Below are 19,915 nucleotides of genomic sequence, written 5' to 3' on the forward strand. Positions count from 1 at the left end.
TTAAAAGGAAAATATTTTGAATTTTATTTTTTCATGTTATTATCAAGTACACAATTACAATAATGTCACACATCCCTATATGGTTCTATGTATTTTGTTTTTTTCTTTTGTCTTTTTTACAAAGTGTACAGAGGGAAGGACATATACAATATTTAACAGGGTATTTTCTACAGAACAATAATTTATATTATGTCCTTGTAAAAATCTGTACCTTTTTTAAACATTAAACTGAAACATCCATTTTATAGCATTTGCTAAGCAAATTATTTAAGAATTAAAACTAACCTGTAACTAATGTCAGTACATTAACAATAACTATAATTTCATTTTCTCTTTATACAGACAAATACATTTTACAAAATCCACTTGACCAAACCCTTAATTATTAAAAAAAAATGTTTCAACATTGTGCTTTAAAAAAAAAAAAGTGGGTATGATTCCAGGCTACGTAAGAGAAAGAAAATGCGTAAAATTGTGTTCTTTGTCTTTCAGCTTATTTAAAAAAATAAAGTTCAAAATGGCTAAAATCCTCAGCACTACTATGGGATTTTCTGCAGATTTTGTACACTTTCCAGGTTTCCAGTTAGAAAATGCTTGAACGTAAGAGAGGAAAAAAAAGTAGTCACAGGCAAGTATTTTGCAAGAAGCGAGTGGGAATCTCTGCTGGGTTTTACTGCATCTGGTTTGGCATCAGCAGGCAATGGACACTACGGCCATGAGGAAATCCACTGGCTTCAGCGGGGATTTCAGGGAAGGCACAATGCAGCGCAGCCAGGAATTACACACTACAGAGTCATGGAGTAGCAACATTACACAGGAGCACCCAGCAAGTCTGGGGGCACTGCAAGCAGGCAAAGAAAGAAAAACCATCCTACAGCACAGGCAGTGACATGGCATTGGACTCTCCTGAACTGCACACTACGGACAAGAGTTTCAGCTTACAGTGAGACAGGAGGGATGAGCAGTAGGGGCAGGGCTTAGTAACAAGACAAATTACAAAAGGCCTAGAAGATGCACATCCAGAAAGGAAACCTTTGTCCCTCTATCACCCCAGACTTGAAACTACCACTAAAATTCCTGTTTGAGTTCAACTGAAAGTTCACCTGCCTAGAAAGAGGAATTAACACTGGCTCAGCCTCTGAAGCCTTTCCATTAGGGAATTGCTGGTTACAAATCTAACCTAATCTGGCAGGCAGCTGGGACTGAATTCTGCAATCCATCATCAGTGGCTGGGATGAGAATTTGAGCAAGGAGAGCAGGGCCATTTCCTAAATTCTGGCCTGTAATTAAAATGGTTTGGGGTTTTTGCTCCAAGGTTGTTGTTAAAGTACATGACTTTGTGCTTGGTACATTTACACTGCAATTAGCAAATGATATGGAGCTGCTTTATAATAGTCTTCAGGTAGCAAAATTGCATGTAATAATTGTAATATTCTCTCAGCTGTTTATAAACAGATTGAAAGAACAGGGTTAATTCTGGATACAGTACTAATTATTAAACAGCCACTGAACACAGCTACTAATGGCTCAGGAAAAACATTTAATTTAGTAACAGAACTGCATCTATCATAAGTTACTTTTCTTATTAAGGATATCTACGTTACAACGTCTCTACTCCTTATGAACTCATTTGCTCCACTCCATTCCCTTCTTAAGCTCTCACTGTAAATATCTGGTTTCCAAAATTGAGGCACCTCTTGGTCTTAAATTCTATTCTAAAACAACTAACAATAAAAATGTGACTTGAACCACAAACTTCTTTCAAAGAAATACCAACATACATAAAAGCATAAAGTTTGAGGTACGTTTACCAGCACATACAGACAGTTGTGATCTATTGTTAACTCTGCAAATGGAACAAGAGTATTTTACGTTTCCAGCATTTAAGACAGGAATAAAGTGGAAAAAACCCAACTCTTGTAACACACAAAATCTTTCAAAGACAAAGAAGCACAGAACAATAAATGTAATATTTGCGCATATTTTGAATTTGCCCAGGAAAGATAAAAACCGCCCCAAACCATTTTTTAAAGTATTTTTCTCTCTGAAACCAGAATGAAAACACAAAGTGAGACTTGTAACTCCTCAACTGGAAAATAGTTAACCTGCCACGAAGTCTGTATAGTTAAAACAGAACAATCAGGTGGGCCCTAGTGACTTTACTGTCAACATGACAATTCCCCACTTCATACACACCTCTGACAATTTTATCAAGAGAAATTTCATATTTTTAAAATTCACGACAAAACTGCATTAACATGGACACTGTGAGTATCAACGAGATCAGTAAGATAAATATACTTAAATAAACTATTACGGTTGAAAAATTCAGTAAGAGACAGGGTTTACTTTATTAAATGCAACTTTATTGTTGCCATCTTTTCTTCATTTATTAAACAAACTGAATAGAATTCAGAACACGCTATTGAACAAAAGGTATAAAAGTTAACTACAAGCAATAATCCTATTTTTATACAGCAACAAATCAAATGCACAGTATTTTTTTGTTTTTGTTTTTTTTTGTGGTTTTTTTTTTTTTGTGTGTGTGTGTGATCGCAGGTGATTGGCTTTAAAATAAGCTAACTGCCTGAAAGGCAAATTTCCTTTATAATTCCAGCCATAAGTCTGTGAAAGAGACTTTAAGGCAGCCCAACATCTTTATGATGTCGCATAATGTGCTGGTTCTTCTCTGAAGGCCTTCGGAAACCTTTCTTGCAATACTCACACCGGTGAGGGTAGTCTTTTGTGTGAATGGAAATCACGTGCCGTTTGAAGCCTGAGGCGTCTGTAGTGCTATACTCACAGTACTCACACTGATAAACTTTCCTGCCACTGTGTGTTTTCATGTGTTTTTTCAGCTCGTTTTGTTGCCTAAAGCCCTTTCTACACCTCTTGCACCTGAATGGAAGATCCTTTGTGTGAACTGAGAGTATGTGGCGACTCAAAATGAACGGATCTGCAATTTTAAAGTCACAATGTCTGCATTGGTGCAATTTTTTACCTTTGTGAGCCGCCACGTGTTTTTTCAGTTCCGAAGGCCTGTGAAAGCCTTTATCACACATATCACACTTATGGGGATAGTCTTTTGTGTGGACTGAAATAATGTGTCGTTTCAGATCACTCGAATTTGAGCTCTTATGGTCACAATGCAAACACTGATGCGTTTTACTTTCTTGATGCATAAGCGTATGCTGCTGCAGCTCTTTGGTATCTGAAAAAGTCTGGAAACAAATGTCACACTTGAGCGGTGTTTCCTTACTGTGTTTAGTCTTTACGTGGGTTTTCAAGTTGGAAGAGTCGGCCGATCGGTACTCGCAGTATTGGCACTGGTAGGGCTTCTCGCCAGTGTGGATCCGCATGTGCTTCTTCAGCTCCGACGGGTGGCGGAACCCTTTGCCGCACTCCACGCAAATGTGAGGAAAGTTCTTGCTGTGGACAGCCAAAAGGTGGTGACTCAGTAACCCCTGCTCTGCTGTCTCATAATCGCAGAATTTGCACTTGTGCATTTTATTAACTCCTTTGTCCCTGTGCACCATCTTGTGAGTGAATAGAGTTCCTGCGTGAGAGAAGGTTTTCCCACACTCATCGCACTCAATAAGCTTCTCTGTTTTGTTGGTCAGCTTATGACTCTCCAAGTGGTTGTGTAAACTTATTTTTTTATTCGTAGTGTAATCACAGTCTGTGCATCTGTATTTCTTCTTAGTAAGAAGGTGCTCCGGGTGGTTTTTCATGTGCCTTTTCAAGAAACCTCTGGATTTAAATTTCTTTCCACAAATCATGCAGGGATAGACTGTCAATGGATGACCGTCGGGGCCAATGATTATTGCTGAAAAACAACAAAAAAACCCTTTATCAATCAATATTATACAATAATACTACACTTCCATAAATGTCACATGTCAACAGTAAGATGAACTGTGGAGAAAGATGGGAAATGTACATTTTATAATACAGATGTTCCTCACCTCAAATAATTCTGTTTTGAAGAATTCTGACTGAGTCCACACATTAAATACATGCAGAAACCAATGGCTGGTGCAAAGAACAGCAGCCAACTCGTTAAACTGAGTATCATCTAGTAAGCAAAGTACACAATCTTCTCTTTACTCTCCACAAATAGGTAGAAAAAGTTTAATGTTGAAGTCTGATCACCTACCACTGAGTACAATTCAGATGCCCTGAAACTAACACCTCCTCCTTACGCCATCTGTCACAGCTACAATCTGAAGAGGTACCAAGCAAGAATCAATAAGAACATGTTTCACATACAGAAACCTCAAAGCTCTGGAAATTATTTGCACTCATCTATTACCCTGATTTGTTTACCCTGAATTTGCCTAGGCAAGTTAAAAAAGCAGTCTTGTCCAAAAATGTCTCCAATAAGGAGAACTGATTAGCTGGAAATAGAAAAGGCTAACTTTAATTTGCACAGTTTACTAACTTAAGCTAAACAAAACAGAACTCCTACAGTTAAGTCACAATTTGGAAAGAAACTTTTAGTATTATTTAAGGCAAGGCTACTGAAAAAAAGTTGCGTTTTTTCAACTTTATCAAACCAAATAAATATTCTGACTGTAACACAATAACAGCAGAGAACAAATTATGCCATAAAACACTTCTGTTCTCACAGATGAAAAGAAAAAAATAGGCACAAACGTCAAGGCAATTTTATTTCACCATTAAAACAGGAAAGAATATAGAAGTTACACTACTGAAAATTAATATACAATGTTCAGACTTTCCAGTTACCTACCGAGCTGATACGATGAAATGCATTGTTCTACATATTTCCAATAAAGACCAAAAAAAGGGGTTTTAAAAGGCATGATTACAGAATACCATTTATCTAACACTGCCTTTTAAAGTTACATCAAACATTAAAATGGGTGTGGCAAGTTAAGTATATAGCTTTTTAACCTTTTGCTATAATACTTTTTCCTATGTCAGAGGTGGCTTCCTTTACCATTATCCAAATCACCCATGTATTTAAAATTTGTAAAATAAAATATGCACTCATTTATACAGCAGAAGTGTTGTCAACCAAGTAACTCTCCAAATCCCTCCTTTTACAAGACACTCTGCATGGATCTGTTTATTGGCAAGTGCCTGGATGAACGAGAGCCAGGCACCACATACTCACCTGTCTGATACTGTCTGGACTCAGGTCTCCTCTTCTTCTTTGGTTTTTGCTTGGCCAGCCTCCCAAGCCCAGATGACTCATCTATGTGCAAAAGAGCACTTGCAGTGCCATTCCGACTTTCGATGCCATCGTTGTTATTACCTACCAAGGTAAGGTCAAAAGTTACCTACTAACACTGCAGGTAATCCAAGCACAAATTCTACAATGGTAGTAACAGAAACAATAAACTATCATCTGGGCATTTAATCAAACTGTAATCATATACAGCATAAGCTGCAAAATGTCACACCATGTAACTTAGGAATTATGTTTGGTATCATGAGCATTAGCTTTGTTAACCTAATTTTGCAGGAGTACATAATGCACAGGAATTAATGGCTTTTCATTACACAGAGAATTCTCCTTCAAATGCAGCATTTTTGAATCTCTTTAGTTGCTAATTATGCCCAAAATGTTTAACATTAGTAAATAATAGCATGTCACAGTATCCACTGCCCTATATTCTTCTCAGTCCTGAAATACATTTGTGTGTGAGCTCTCATTCACTTCTGTGTGTCTGAATTCACCTGACTGAAGTCTGTCACACATCAAGTTTCTGAAAAGGAGCTGTGATCAAAGAATCTTTCTGAACAGCCCACAAAGTGGCAAACAAAGTACACTACTTACTATTTAGACACCTGATGCTTTAGCACTTACAAATTCTTTCTACTGGGAACAAAGAGCATGCTCAGTATTGTGTAATAGAAAGAAGTAAAGAGTCTCTGCCTCACAGAGCTTTGTGCTTAATACACAAATGGTATCACTGCATGTAAAACAAACATAAAAATCACAAATACATTCAAGAAGGTAGTTATTGGCAATCAGTTTAACATTGGTGATTTAGGAGTATAAGTGAACTTTCAATAATAAACGTTGTGGTCAAGTATTTACTTGCATCAATAAAAGCCAACATTTCCTAGTGAAAGCAAAGAACACAAGACAGGAAGATTCAAGAAAGCGCAATATGCTCAACAGCTGTTCCTTTCAGAGGGTGCTGAGCATTAATATTCATGATTCATGTAAGGAGACTCAGAGGCAGGCACATGTGCAGAGCCTGAAGATTCTCACCTGCATGCTAGCTCCAGTGTTCGTCTGCCATTTTCAGGCCTTCATGCTTAACTCCTCCCTGTCCCCACCATCTCTCACCCTGTATGCTAGGCTGCTTACTGCTGACAATGCAACCACTCCACTGTTTCCCACATTCTTCAATTCTCCTTTCAATTCCATCTCACTCTTTTTAACACATTCTGCTCAATTTTCTCTCCCTCCTCCAAAACCACTGAATGTTTAGTACCCAACTTGTTTCAAGTTCACTCGATTTCATTTTTAATGCCCACTCAGAGTGGCTTAGGTAATTTCCTTCTCACTCAAGCTGGGCTCACCAGTGTATGGCCTAAGATAAGGCTCTGGGTGCACTACCATCCATCCCCCAAGGAACTTTTAAACACACATAGCTCCCTGAAATCTTGCCCCTCTTGACTTATGTCCAAGATTCCAGCCCCCACTGTATTCCCAGCACAATTCTCTGCTGGCACCATCACCACAATCCACATCATGCAGACAATGTAAGTTTTGTCCTCTACTCCACTATTTCTTTTGTTTTGTTTAGAAGGAGAAATGGGCAAAGATGAAATTCTGATCTTAAGCTTACAAAAGTTTGGGAAACCAGTCTGTGCACCAGCTGGTGTTCACATATCAATAAAAATAGTTCTGCGCACTGGAAATACTCTCAAGGTTCTGCTACAACTTTATTATCTCCCTCCAACTTCTTTTTATTAATCAATTAATTATTGGCATTAGTGAAATCATGTGTTTATATGATCCTTCTAGAAATCAAGCTAGACCTCAGTGTTGAGTGTTGCTTTTCACTGCTACACTGAATCTTACATATTACCATTTGCTTTCTTCTTTTTGCTCCCCACCCCAAAATAGAAATATTCACTTCTAGTCCCAAGCCAGCTCTCACTATGTCCTAAAACTCTGAGGAGCAGAGGTACTTGAGATTCAATTTTTTAACTGGAAGCTCATGTATTTCCCCTTTCACATCATGAAAATACGAAGGAAAATGCCAGTTAAATAGGAGCAAGAAGAAGCCTGCCTTAAAACTTCCCACTTCCTTTCTTTTTCAGGCTCATTATGCTAAGAAACCATTCTTAAACTAAAACTCTAGAAACAAACACAAAAGCACAAATACTCTAGACTACCCTCCAAAAACCAATCCCTGGTACTTTGCTGCAGTGTCACTCAAGGACAATTCTCTCCAGTATTACTTACCATAAGCTGCTGCCCAAGCTATGGGCATGAAAGTTTTAATCTCGGTGTCATCAATTTGCTGTTCGTGGGCGGCTGCAGCATCCTCCTCCCCTACAATCACCTCCATATAAACCTCATCAGCTATTTCTGCAACATCTAAGATAAAAAGAAGTTAAAAAAAATAGGAATGCTGCACTGCTGAAAGTGAAAATCCCTGCTCCCAAAGGAAAGCCACCTACTTACTTAAGTCTTCGTCTTCATGCTGAGAATCATTGACAGTCATGTAAACCATTTTCTCCCTTGGGATACGAATGCTGCTGTTCTGATCGAGCAATCCCACTGCGTGGTCATTCTCTGGCTCGCTCTCCACAATGTCTACTGTGCCCCCTAATCAGGAAGACCAGAGCAAAATATTTTAAATACACTTCACCAAAATCTATGCTAAACTACAAAAATTCAAAGTTTGTCAACTCTTTACTATCAGACTCACAGGTTTTTACATACCACTTGAGAGAAACAACAGTGTCATGCAAAATTTCAAGTGTCAGGTTGGAGTATTCTCAAACATGTGTATTTTACCTAAATCGTCTTCTCCAGGATCTGCTTTGAATATATAGACCTTGATGACTTCTGGACAAATGCCATCCACTTTACAAGAGCCACTTTCTGACTCTGCTTCCATGGTAATTTCAGCAGAACCTTCGTGTTCTATCTTACCAGCATCATCCACTACAAAAACAAGTTATTACAATTACCCAGTCATATGCAGACAGACACATATGAAAGACATATTTATTAATTTATGACTCAAATTTGGAAGCAGTTTAAAATTAAAAAGTTGTGACAAAGAACCTACCCATTAATATTTTTTCATATCCTTGAAAACAGTGACAATAAACACAAAAATAAATTCAAGCTGTTATCCTGTAGTTAAGGTGGAAGTGCAAGAATGCTGCAATGACAAAACTAGAGGCACAAACACCGCACCAGGCAATGCTAATAAGGAAACTGTGATCTGCATCAAGATGATGGTAGGAAGAAAGTACACATATATACTTCACTCTGTGGCATAATTTCACTAATAAGCTATTAATTGTTCTTTGCAAAAGCATTATCTGTTGCTCAACCCTGTCTCTGAGGCAAGTGGTGGCTGTCAGACCTGGTTCCCTGCAAAGCGCTGGTACTGATGCTTTTGCAGCTGCCAGGAGAGGAAACCTGAGCTCCGGGAAGAACTCCTCCCCTTTCCTCAGGCCCTCCACACCTGGGAAGGAGCACAGCGGTGAGTGCTGCCCTCCCACTGCAGGACTCCTTCCTGCAGCCCTGAGCACTCGAGTCCTTCCTGCAGGAGCCTGCACTGCTGCTGCAGCCCTGAGCACTCGTGTCCTTCCTGCAGGAGCCTGCATTGCTGCTGCAGCCCTGAGCACTCGTGTCCTTCCTGCAGGAGCCTGCATTGCTGCTGCAGCCCTGAGCACTCGTGTCCTTCCTGCAGGAGCCTGCATTGCTGCTGCAGCCCTGAGCACTCGAGTCCTTCCTGCAGGAGCCTGCACTGCTGCTGCAGCCCTGAGCACTCCCAAACTTGGCTCTCCTGCCTCCAGAAGGGCACCCACACCACACTCCAGCCTGAGCTGCTGAAACTTGCCCAGAATCCCACATTATCCATGGCTGACAGCCAGCTTTACAAGAACACACTTGGATTTTTGAGGTATACTGTTCATGGGCACCTCCCCCAACTTACTTTACCACGAACAGGTTTTCAAGAAAAAAAATAGTAAGTATGCATTCACAAAAATCAAATCCAGCTCTCAAGACCTTTTAAGAATCCTCCAATTTTCACAAGCCCCAGATGTTTCTTCAGTACTGAAATTATTTAAGAATTCTTAACATGAAAAAATACTTTGGTAATTTGTGACTTTACTGTAACTCCCTCAGAGTCATGCATGACTTCAGTTCATTTCAGAAAGACATGGAATTTATACTAATAGAAGTCTAAGAACTGTCCTATAAATGGTGAATAATTTTTAACTACCATGCCTAGGACATATCAAATACTTCACAAAGTATGCTTACTTTACTAGCACTCATTGAACTACCCTCATAAATAAATCATAGCTTTACTACTCAATAACTGCATTCTTAAATTTATTTTAATACATACTTTTAAAAAAGCTCAGAATGTTATTACTATTATTTTCCTGCCATGAAGCCAATAAATTAGCCTTTGAATTAGATAATCTATCACATGTTCTGTCTCACATATCAAACATAACTGTATTTAAGAACAATTTCTCAATCAGGCATCACTACTCACAAAAAATAATATAATAAAATTAAATTATAAAGCACTAACATAAATTAGTCTGTTTCTCTCCTTACCAAAAGAACAGCACAAAAAACTCAATGCCAAGATCCTGTTCAGTGGCCGTGGTACAGACTGTTTCAAGCAGTAGAATGTTTAAAAAATTACTTTGTGTCACAGGACAGCATAACATCTTGTAGCTGAACCCCAAAGGATTTAAAAGCAGAACCCTTAAGATGTTCTTTTGAACCACATTAACAATGTAGCTCCACAGTGTGTATATCCAGTTACTAACAGACTTCCATGACTTCTTTGTCATATCCGTGATACACCAAATGTCACTGGAACCCTGACAAAAAAGAGAACTTGCTTTTGTTCCTACACTACATTTATGTAGCTGTTCTCCCTTAACTTGGCTGTTTCCAGTGTCAGGCACATTTCCTTGGAAGGCTTTCCATCAGTGTAGACTGACTTTACACCTCTGAAGCCAAAAGGGAAGTCTGCCACCAAGATCAACTGATGCTGGAACACACCCACGAGGAAGGAAAACCATGGCTGAGTCAAGCAGAGAGAAAACAAACCTATGTGCATGGTGTGAAACAGGCCCATTGCTTCTAACCAATCCAGAGCTTTTTACCTCCATTTATACACAGAAATATCCATTGGTAACTTGCACACAACAGAAGAATTCTAGGTCTTAAAAACATGCTCTATTCATGCTTTGAAATAACTTCTCCAAGATTCTAAGTATATTAGAATATAGTATATTCTAAGTATATTCATATTATCCAACATAATAAAAAATTGTTATACAATTTAGAGTTTATCTCTGAATTCCCTTTATATTCAGCATTGTTGTAAAAATATAACAACTTGTTTAAATATTTTTAACAAGAGACATTAAACTGTAAGGAAATTGATGTGTAGGAGGTATGAGGCCAACTTTTCTCATCCAAAAGGAAAAAAATTCACTCCTGACAGGTGGTAATACTTTAAAAACTGAAGTCCCTGATGGGCTTGAAAAGCAGTAATATTTGCAGTATAGTAACAGGTAACAGAATGAAAAATAGTGTGGAAAAAAAAAAGATAAAAATCAAAGGAAGTGACAAAAAAGGTGAAAGAGAATGGGTATTATTACAGAAAGTACCATTTCCAAGGTATTTTATCCTATGGCTACACAAGCATTTATTTATACTCATTCACTGGCAGTGTTTTATGAAATTTGCTTTCTATGTAACACTTGTCCAAAGCTTCTGCATTCTCCGTGTATCTCAGTCTCACAATCTGAGAAAATGATATTCAGAAATACTAGACTGATCAATGCTGCAAGTTGGAACTCTGATGATATTAAGCTTTCATTTGAATTCATAGCCCATCAAGGGGCCCCACAAATTACCATCCATGGCTGATCTTCTTTCATATTACTCCTCTTTGACATTAACAAAAAACCAAAAAACAAACAAACAAACAAAAACCCTGTAAAACCCCAGTAACAGTAACAAACCCCCCCAAAAACCCAACCAAACCAAAGTACTTAAAAGAATTAGTTAAACTTCTAAGAGACCACTTCCTTTCAAGTAGAGACACTGAGCATTACTAAACTAATCACAAGTCACATGCTAGAAGAAAGTTCAGGCTAGCATTACTGCAGTGCTGTCATACCTTGTGCCTCCCTTTTATCAGAGATGAACTGGACACTAAAAACTTTAAATGTCTGATTTTTTTTCCTCCCTATACTAGCTGGTAGCTTTCATTCAGTAAACAAGTGCATACAGACTAAATATCAAGAGTTTAAAAAACCCAAACCAAACAAAACCCAGAAAAATTACCAGACACAGTAATGAATTTACATGAATTGCAAGAATGCAGTCTATGGTTAGTTTGCCAAAATTCTTCACAGACTTCACTGATTAGAGCAGCCTGCTCTTCGCATACTGTGAGCTGCAAGAAACAAATAAGTGTGTGCTTCTCCAATGTTGCCATAATAGCTTCCATATAATGCTAGAATTGTGATTAAAGGCACAAACAGATGAGAAAGCCACAGCATATTTAAAACCTGTCTAGTCAGCACTTATAAGGAAATCAACAATAAGAGACCAACAGGTAAAAAAAGGAGTAAGGAATAAAGTAAAGAAATAAAAGATCCAGGCAACGGCAACAACAACAGATTCTATGTGATCTATCACAATGACAGCACTGATTTCCTAGAAAATCATTTAATTTTAAAAATCATACAATAAACTAGTAACAGCCAAAGAACAATTTTCTCCAGTATCTCTGCCCCTGTATTAAAACATGCTCAATGGCATTTTTGGGACAGAAACAAGCTCCTAAGCATTGATAATAAACTCCATACTTAAAGCCCTGTTGAGGCCAGTTTACCCACACAGAAGATAAATGTCAGGCCAAGATTCTGGTTTGCTTCAATAGAACACCTTTTGTTTAACCATGGTACTTACACTTTCCCCTACATGTTGCTTTTAGGGTATTTTTTTCTATCAGATATTTGAGGGACAGGCAGATAAAGACTTTGTACCCTTACTGTGGTTTATTCCTAATTAAGAAATGCAAATATAACTGCATTTATTTTTAATAGATTCCATAACTTTCTAAACTTTTTCTTTCCTACCATTTCTCCTCAATGTGGGATTAATGAGGAAAATAAAAGGATTGTAAAAGATAAAATTCACTTAAGCACAGACACCTTCCACCTTTTTCAAATACCACTGTTTATTGCTAAAAAGCACACCAAAACAAACAACCAAAGGAAAAATCTATCTACACCAGTTAAACAGGTCTTAAAAATGTGTCAATGGAGTAATTAAACAAAAATCATCTATTTTATCAGCCTTTGCTCCCAAATGGTTCTCTAAGCTGCTAAAAAAATGTGTATCATGGGACACTTGTCTGCTTATACAATAAACAACCCTATTTAAGCATTCTTAATGAAAAAAGCCATTTTCTCTAAAAGAGATTAAAAGCATTGTTTTCCCCTGACTTTGTTCAGTTATTTGTGGCAGCAACATCTACTTCACTCAACAGCAGACAATCCCTGGTCCACTGAAGAAGCTATTTTTTACCATACACTTATTTCTTGAATGGCAAAGCCGGTTTCCTAACCTTTGAGAAAAGAGCAATCTGCTCTATTTTCATTTGAATTCACTGCTTTTACATGTGAGGACATCCTATGCACCTAAAGGTCCCTGCAGGGCAGTGATCCAGCAGAGGTGCAATTCCTCAGCTCCCAGCTGGGATCCAACACTTGTCCTTCCTGTGCTCTGCCCCTGGCACAAACCAGCCTGAGCTCTGACATCCCTCAGCCCAAGGTAATTCTGATTTCCATCAACTCTCAGGGCAACCTCTGAGCAGCCTGAGCTGCAGCAGCTGCTGATGCCACTCCAGTGGTCAGACAAAGAGAGGCATGGCAAGTTCTACCTCTGAGAAAAAAATGTGATTTCCTGCATCTTTAGCAACCTCCAGGGGAAAAGAGGGAGATATTTATGCTAAAAAAGCAATTGAAAGCATTTTGCTTTCTTGACTTGAAGTCTACTGGATGGCCCTAAGGAAAAGCATGAACCCCAATGGTTTGGTACATCAGATCCATTGCTTTCAACCTAAACATCCAACAAGGATGAAAAAAGATTGATTTTCAGAGGCCTGGCTTCAGACAAAACAAACAAGAGACATGTCTAAGCCAGAGAAAAGCAAAGGGATGGATGGATGGATGGATGGACATAACACAGCTCCCATTTTTGCAAATATTTATATTCTTAAAGCTGCAGTTTAGGCCTTGTGAGGCTGCCCTTCACTCTTTCCAGACTCCTCTTGTCAAAATTTTGTCCCTCACTATTTTTACTGCAGTAAGAGTATATCAGGATACAATTTTTCATCTTACAGGATCAGTTAATGCCAGAGGACATAACTACCATTGCCAAACAGAATGAAATTAGACCAAAAAAAATTAATTTCCATCTTATTGCCAGGCACAGGGCACTGCTTTCCTGGGTTAGTAAATGTAGGATGTTTGTTTTGTTTTGACAAACACCAGTTCATCTCACCACTACAGCTTCACTCAGGGAGAAATGGTTTTCCAAGCTACCAAATAATTGGTACCAGTGTGAGTCACAGCACAATTTATACTTTCCTGACCCAACTCATGAACTGGCTTGTTATGGAACATGCAAAAGAAAAAAAAAAAACTTATCAAACCTCCTTTCATCTTTTTCAAGCCACTAACTGGCAGGTTTGCATTCTCAGTTGAATGAATATCTGATTCTGCTCTGCCATAAGTGCCCCCAGTCTACCATGGAATAAAAATGAATCTTGAGGGCAAAGACAAAGTATCCAAGAAAATAAAATAACTACATCAAAAAGTAACTGGTGATGTAAAGCAGTGCCAAGAAGCATTGCCTTGAAAATGAAGACAGCAAAGTCATATTAATGCCAAAGCTAAATTAAATCTGACTGGGAAAAGAAGTATTAAAATACTGAGCTCATTGAAGCAAAGTCACAGAATGAAACCCATGGGAACTGTACCCTTTGAAAAGACAAACCAGTCTGAAACCAACAAAAAAGGTAGACACACAACATTTAAAAAATGTACACACAGATTAGTCATTCTGGATCACATGTATTCAGGATAAAGCTAAGAAAATTACCTTAAGAAAATATATCTATACTCAGCTCATTAGGCACAAAAATGGAAAAGAGCCACAAAACAGCAAAAAGCAAAAAGATTGTGTCAATAGCTTCCACTGAAGAAAACAGATGGAGAAACCTACAACAGGAAGAACAGGAAGTGTCATCCCCTGCTTTTCAAGTGCCTATCTAAAAGAAGACAGGCAAAGGCATTCTGGAGAACAGTCTAGCTCACAGATCTGGGAAGCAGAAACATTTGACTACTGTAATGGCAGACAAGATTACATTCCAACATCTGCCCCTGCAGTTCAGGGAGTTTTGCCAGAATGAAACACAAATTTACAAGTTAGGATGAAAAACCCAAAATTGGATTGGCTGATGTTACTATCTTTCAGAAAACTCAGTTTAACTGAAGAACTGAGACAGGCATCAGATCAATGAACACATACACTGCTGATGCAAACAAAAAATAATAAAAAATTAATTCAAATCATATTTTTCATACAACAAAGAGACTGTTTGGCAAGACAGCCTTTACCTGATGGAAAAGCACTAGACTTTCTTCACAACCAGAAGAACTTGTTAAGCAGGCTTTAAACACAGTAGGTGGTAGTAGGGACTTCCCTTTAAAATGAACTGTACAACATTAAACACAAGTAGAATGCATATTTTGCAGCATAACAATAAATGCTGGCTTATTTAAGGTTCTGAATCTCAACAAAGTACATTGCAAGAGACATTTAACAATAAATAAAGCGTGAAACTGCAGAAACACGTGACTGAAGATGGAGAATACCCCAGCACAAGTGAACAACTGAATTTCTGTGCCTCCTGCCAGTCACCACCAGTTGACAACTGGTACATCTAAGAAGCTTTCCCAGCTAGGCAGGGACCATCCAAAGTGGCCTCTACCAAGACATTCCGTGCTTGTTCAGCCACTGTGCCATGAACAGGACACACATGCACCCATCCCTCTGTGCACCTACACAGCATGGTTTGCCAAGGGCCCCATGGCAGCAGCCCCACAGGCCCTGCTCTGCTGCAGCAGCAAAACCTGCACAGGAGGGGGGAGCAGAGACCCCTTCGAGAGCTACAGCCAAGGACATGGGAGAGGGAAGGATCACCACCACAATCAGGTCTCAATTATCCATTGGCAGATTATCCAGTCTGCTGTCTACTATGCAGCAGGTTCAGAAGCATTTGAGCTGTTTTCATCAGATTTAACTTGGGTCCAGAATCAGAAAGTTTTATCTGTACCACACCAGACAAGAGTGCATTTATCAGTGTGGATCAATACAATTTCAGAACAGATCCCCTGACCTATTTCACCTCAGTACAATCCTGCAGTTTAATTTACAATATTTTGTGTGATCCATATTTTGCATTATCCCATTTCATTGTTTTCCCAGATAATAGAGAATTAACTGTACCTCATATAAACTCAAAACATGGCTGCAACAAGGTTACTCAAGGAACTCAAGAGATGATAAATTAAGAAATGCAGTGATCCTAGGTAAGGAGAAGCAACATTAAAATTTGTAAGTACAGAATATAAAATTAAAACAAGTTATTATACATTTCAAAAATATGTCCAAAAGTAAAGAAGGGGAAAAAAGGGAAAAAAAAAAGAAAAAAGGTAACTGAAGCAAAGCACGAAGTACACCTCAAAAACGAAATCATTTAACACCACACAAAACTGAAGTGCCTAAAAGGGCAATTAAACAAACCAACCTAACAAGGCTTTTCTATTCCTACAATAAATAAATGTTCAGCATGACACTGTGATGTTCCCAGGTGCTGCACTGAGTAATCACTAGAATAAGCAACATACTTAAACTCTAGTTGACACAAATGGATATCCTCAGTAGAAAAAGGATTGATGATATGCTCTATTTTTCTTCACCCTCTATTTAAGGCTTTTGAAATACAATTCAAGGGATTGTGCCACTGCTCCTAAGAGAGATTAAGATATTCACTTGCCAGCTATGAGCAGCAATAGCTACTCTTTGTTACCTGCATACCTCTGTCCTTTGTTTAATCAAGAGAAGAAATCACATCCTAACAGCAAGGAAAACCATATTGCTGTCTGTATCCACAATAAATGGAGTGCAAGAGGTGAGGGCTTAGCAAAAAAACAAGACAAGTATTGGATTTTCAGAAACCACGGGTTTTTACTCTTTCTTTTCCATGAAATATTTTTGTTTCCTAATGTCTTGATAGTCATCATAGTAACCTGCACGTATAAGCATTTTTAAGCATGGTCACATTAATTTTCTTTCAGTTCTTATCATGTACATGGCATTTAGTTTACTAGAATTTTCTCTTTTGTTCATATGCTATAAATTGCTACAGAAAAAATTTGCATTTGCCAGTATTTCTCTCCAATAGCTTCACCAGAGCTTTTAGCTGGTACATGCTCCTAAAAATCCCTCCATGTGAGTACATTTGTGAGATCTACATAAAAAATATTGAAACTCTGCTTTGGGTACTGTCTTAAGCCCTCCCTCAGATATTTCAAGCCCATATCATCAGAACTTTGATGGCTTTCCCCAAACACTTACAGGAAATCATAAGGTAATCATCACAGTTGCCCTTCTCATCTTGATGTTCCACAGGGATTCCATTGGCATCAATCACTGCCTCTGATGCACAGTCTGCCACCAAGACTTCCTCAGAAACAACATCTGTTCCCAGAGTATCAGTGACAATATCTGCTTCTTCAACGTTATCATGAACCACGTGTTCCACGTGTCCAACCTCAGGCACATGCATTGACTCAGTTGTCAGCACGTGCTCTGGTATAGACATTGTCTCTGCTGTTATGTCAGAAGCTAAAACGTCATCTGGGACAGTGCAATGAGCCAAAGAAACCTCTTCAGCCACGTCTGTGTCCAGCACCTGCTCAGGAATGATGACTGTTTCAGACACATCTGGCTCGTCCATGATGTCTGGGCACTGAACGTCCTCGATAACAACATCCTCAATGACATCCTGGATCACCACAGAGTCTGGGTCATCAGGAACAAAGTTATGCACAGTTATATCTGAGTCCACCACATCTGAAACAAACACTGTTTCCTGGACTTCCACAACAATCTGATCTCCATCCATATGTGCTGCATCAGCTCCTGAAAAACACAATTAAAATAGCACTTAAATTGTAACACTGTCTCATAAGATGTGCTTAATGATTGAAATTACTTCTGTTTTCACTTCAACTCTCACACTATGCTGCACTTTACTAAAACAAGCATAACAGCATATGAACTATTAAGACAGATAGATAAAGCAAGTTCTCAGTAGATGTTAACATAATTAAGATGAACAAGATTTTCTCTCCTGAAAAAGATTTGCAATTTTTAGACTCTCCCCCAACACCCAAACAACTATTACTTGACTGAAAGAACAGTAGCTCATTCATATTGCTGTGAGTGATAAAAACAACCCAAACTCAAAAGCCACTACTCCATACAAAAGCATTGATGCAGCACAGCACTTCTAAGCAAAGGCAGAATAAACAGCAGTCAACTGCATCAAATGTGAACACTCTTATCTATGTATTATCTCCTTACAGACCTGTTGGATCAAAAAATGCATTTGGCTCATGTGGCTGCAATTCAAGCCCATCTTCATCCATGGCCTTTAACTCTCATCAGTCACAGTGTCTGTAGAAGACAAAGAAGAAAGGTTATTTCAGTGTATATGGTGAAAAAGGTTGCCTCTGTCTGTGCATGGAAAAGTTGATGTTTTGGATGCATGGAAGTTAACACACAGCACCTCATGACTTTAAGATGAATTGGACTTTACTCGGGGTCCCTCAGTGTGGGATTCCAGCAGTAACACCCTGGATGACCAAACACCCACGGTTTGAACTAGAGAGTGAGGTCCAACACTTTGGGTCCATTTTTCTCAAAACCCTATGGCTTCACCAACACAGAAGCAGCTCATAAAGGAATGTGAAAATATAATTTTCTTATAATCTTAAAAAAAAATTAAGACAAAGCTGAGAGATATTCCTGTGAGAACCTTAATCCAACATATTCCCACTCAAGGAACTCAAGTCCCTATTGGATGGGAAGGAATACAGAGCTGTGAAATCATTAAGGCTCAATATGATAAATTAAACACAGAGAGCTCATTATCTGAAATGCACACCAGTTCTGATGTCCTCATGTTCATTCTTGGACAGTCAGGAAGAGTTCAGTCTTATGTCACTTCAGGAACTGAAATCATTCATGCAAACTGCTTCCAGAGCACAACATCAAATGTTTTAAAACCTAGATCTGCAAATATTTTCAAAACTTTTGTCATAAGACAAAGTACCGTAAGTATCACAAGTTAGTTCTCAAAAATCACCAAATGTCATGTTCTACACCAAAACTTTTGAACAGCATGTCAACATTTCAATGCATATTGACTCAGGATTTCAGTCTTCTTAATGAAAGAATGAAACAAAACCACAAAGTTAAAACACTTGCAAAAATGTCAAACTGCAATCTAAATTCTGCTGCTCAGTTATGTGCATTACAGGACCAGGCAAACCCAGTTAGGTAAAATGCAGTCTAACATAAACTTGTACTACTGCCTTGCACTGAAGTCCAACTACTTTCCTACACGCAGAACGACCAAAAGGCAACTGAATGTTGCTTCATGTTTCTGCTTGTGTTTCTGTACAAATGGAAATGTTCTTTTTCTTCCTCCAAACATTTCTCACAGTCACAAGCAGAAAGCTCCCCAATTCTGTGATACTTTCAAAAGAGACAGACAAAACATCAAGATTCTACCCAAGGTTTCCATAAGAACCTTTCCAAATGACATCAACTAACATTTACATTCATTAAGGCTTTATCAGGGAAACTGCTATACAAAAGAAAAAAATTAACTAGTCCAAAACACAAATCTAAACCCATAATCTAGAACAAATATTTTCTAAACTTGCTCCACTTTTTAGCTCAAATTTTCTCAACTCTTCACCTCTGGAACTCTCTTTTGGGGTATTGTCCAGCCTCCAGTGCAGTCACTCAGGCCTTCTCTTTTACAGAAGGTGAGGGAGAAATATAGCCAGACATGGAACTGGAAGAAAAATAGTAGAACACTAATAATTTTCCAAGGTGTTCAGTATTTGTGTGATGCTCAGTTGGAAGGGCTCTGTATTCAAAAGACAGCCGTGCTAACAAGTCACTGTGGTATCCAACTGGACATAAATTGTCTCTCAGTTATTCTGTCAAGCACTTCCAACAGAAGTGCCCACCATGAAGAGGAACAGCCCTTCATCCAATGCTTTTTTTCCAGAACCAAGAGCAGAAGAAAAGTCTTTCAGCCTCAGATGCAAGAAATAGCTTGACTGATGGCAATCAATTTCTGCCATGCCACAGAAACAAGAAGAGTAACAAAATCCCACACAGTAATTCCAGCAAGAATTATTCATACCCAAATTGCTTTCCTCCCATCTATTTGGTATGCACCCATCCAGTCTACTACCAATGTCCTTCCTATTCACCTTGTCATATTTTCTGTGCTGCCTTCACTGTTCATTTTCTTCTCTTCTG

The 19,915-nt window shown here is 38.5% G+C and overlaps 2 protein-coding genes across 10 annotated transcripts in view; one reads left to right on the forward strand and one right to left on the reverse strand.

Annotated features, from left to right (window-relative positions):
- The window catches only part of ZFX (zinc finger protein X-linked), a 23,901-nt gene continuing 3,986 nt past the window's right edge, over positions 1-19,915 (reverse strand). For all 3 annotated transcript variants that reach the window (XM_074534596.1, XM_074534597.1, XM_074534598.1), the window contains exons 2-8: positions 17,943-18,031; positions 16,928-17,494; positions 8,012-8,161; positions 7,676-7,819; positions 7,454-7,588; positions 5,141-5,281; positions 1-3,826 (exon numbers count right to left, since the gene is read on the reverse strand). In XM_074534596.1, coding sequence (XP_074390697.1) covers positions 2,640-3,826; positions 5,141-5,281; positions 7,454-7,588; positions 7,676-7,819; positions 8,012-8,161; positions 16,928-17,494; positions 17,943-18,003 — 2,385 coding nt within the window. In that variant the 5' untranslated portion in view covers positions 18,004-18,031 and the 3' untranslated portion in view covers positions 1-2,639. The remainder of the gene's footprint in view (positions 3,827-5,140; positions 5,282-7,453; positions 7,589-7,675; positions 7,820-8,011; positions 8,162-16,927; positions 17,495-17,942; positions 18,032-19,915) is intronic.
- Positions 17,951-19,915, forward strand: part of LOC113458918 (uncharacterized) — a 20,910-nt gene continuing 18,945 nt past the window's right edge. For all 7 annotated transcript variants that reach the window (XR_012578856.1, XR_012578857.1, XR_012578858.1 and 4 more), the window contains exon 1: positions 17,951-18,031. Coding sequence is in view for 4 of the 7 variants with exons in the window: in XM_074534605.1 (XP_074390706.1) it covers positions 18,002-18,031 (30 nt within the window). In the remaining 3 variants the exon portion in view is untranslated. The remainder of the gene's footprint in view (positions 18,032-19,915) is intronic.

The sequence above is a fragment of the Zonotrichia albicollis genome, chromosome 2, assembly GCF_047830755.1.
Source record: "Zonotrichia albicollis isolate bZonAlb1 chromosome 2, bZonAlb1.hap1, whole genome shotgun sequence".
NCBI lineage: Eukaryota > Metazoa > Chordata > Aves > Passeriformes > Passerellidae > Zonotrichia > Zonotrichia albicollis.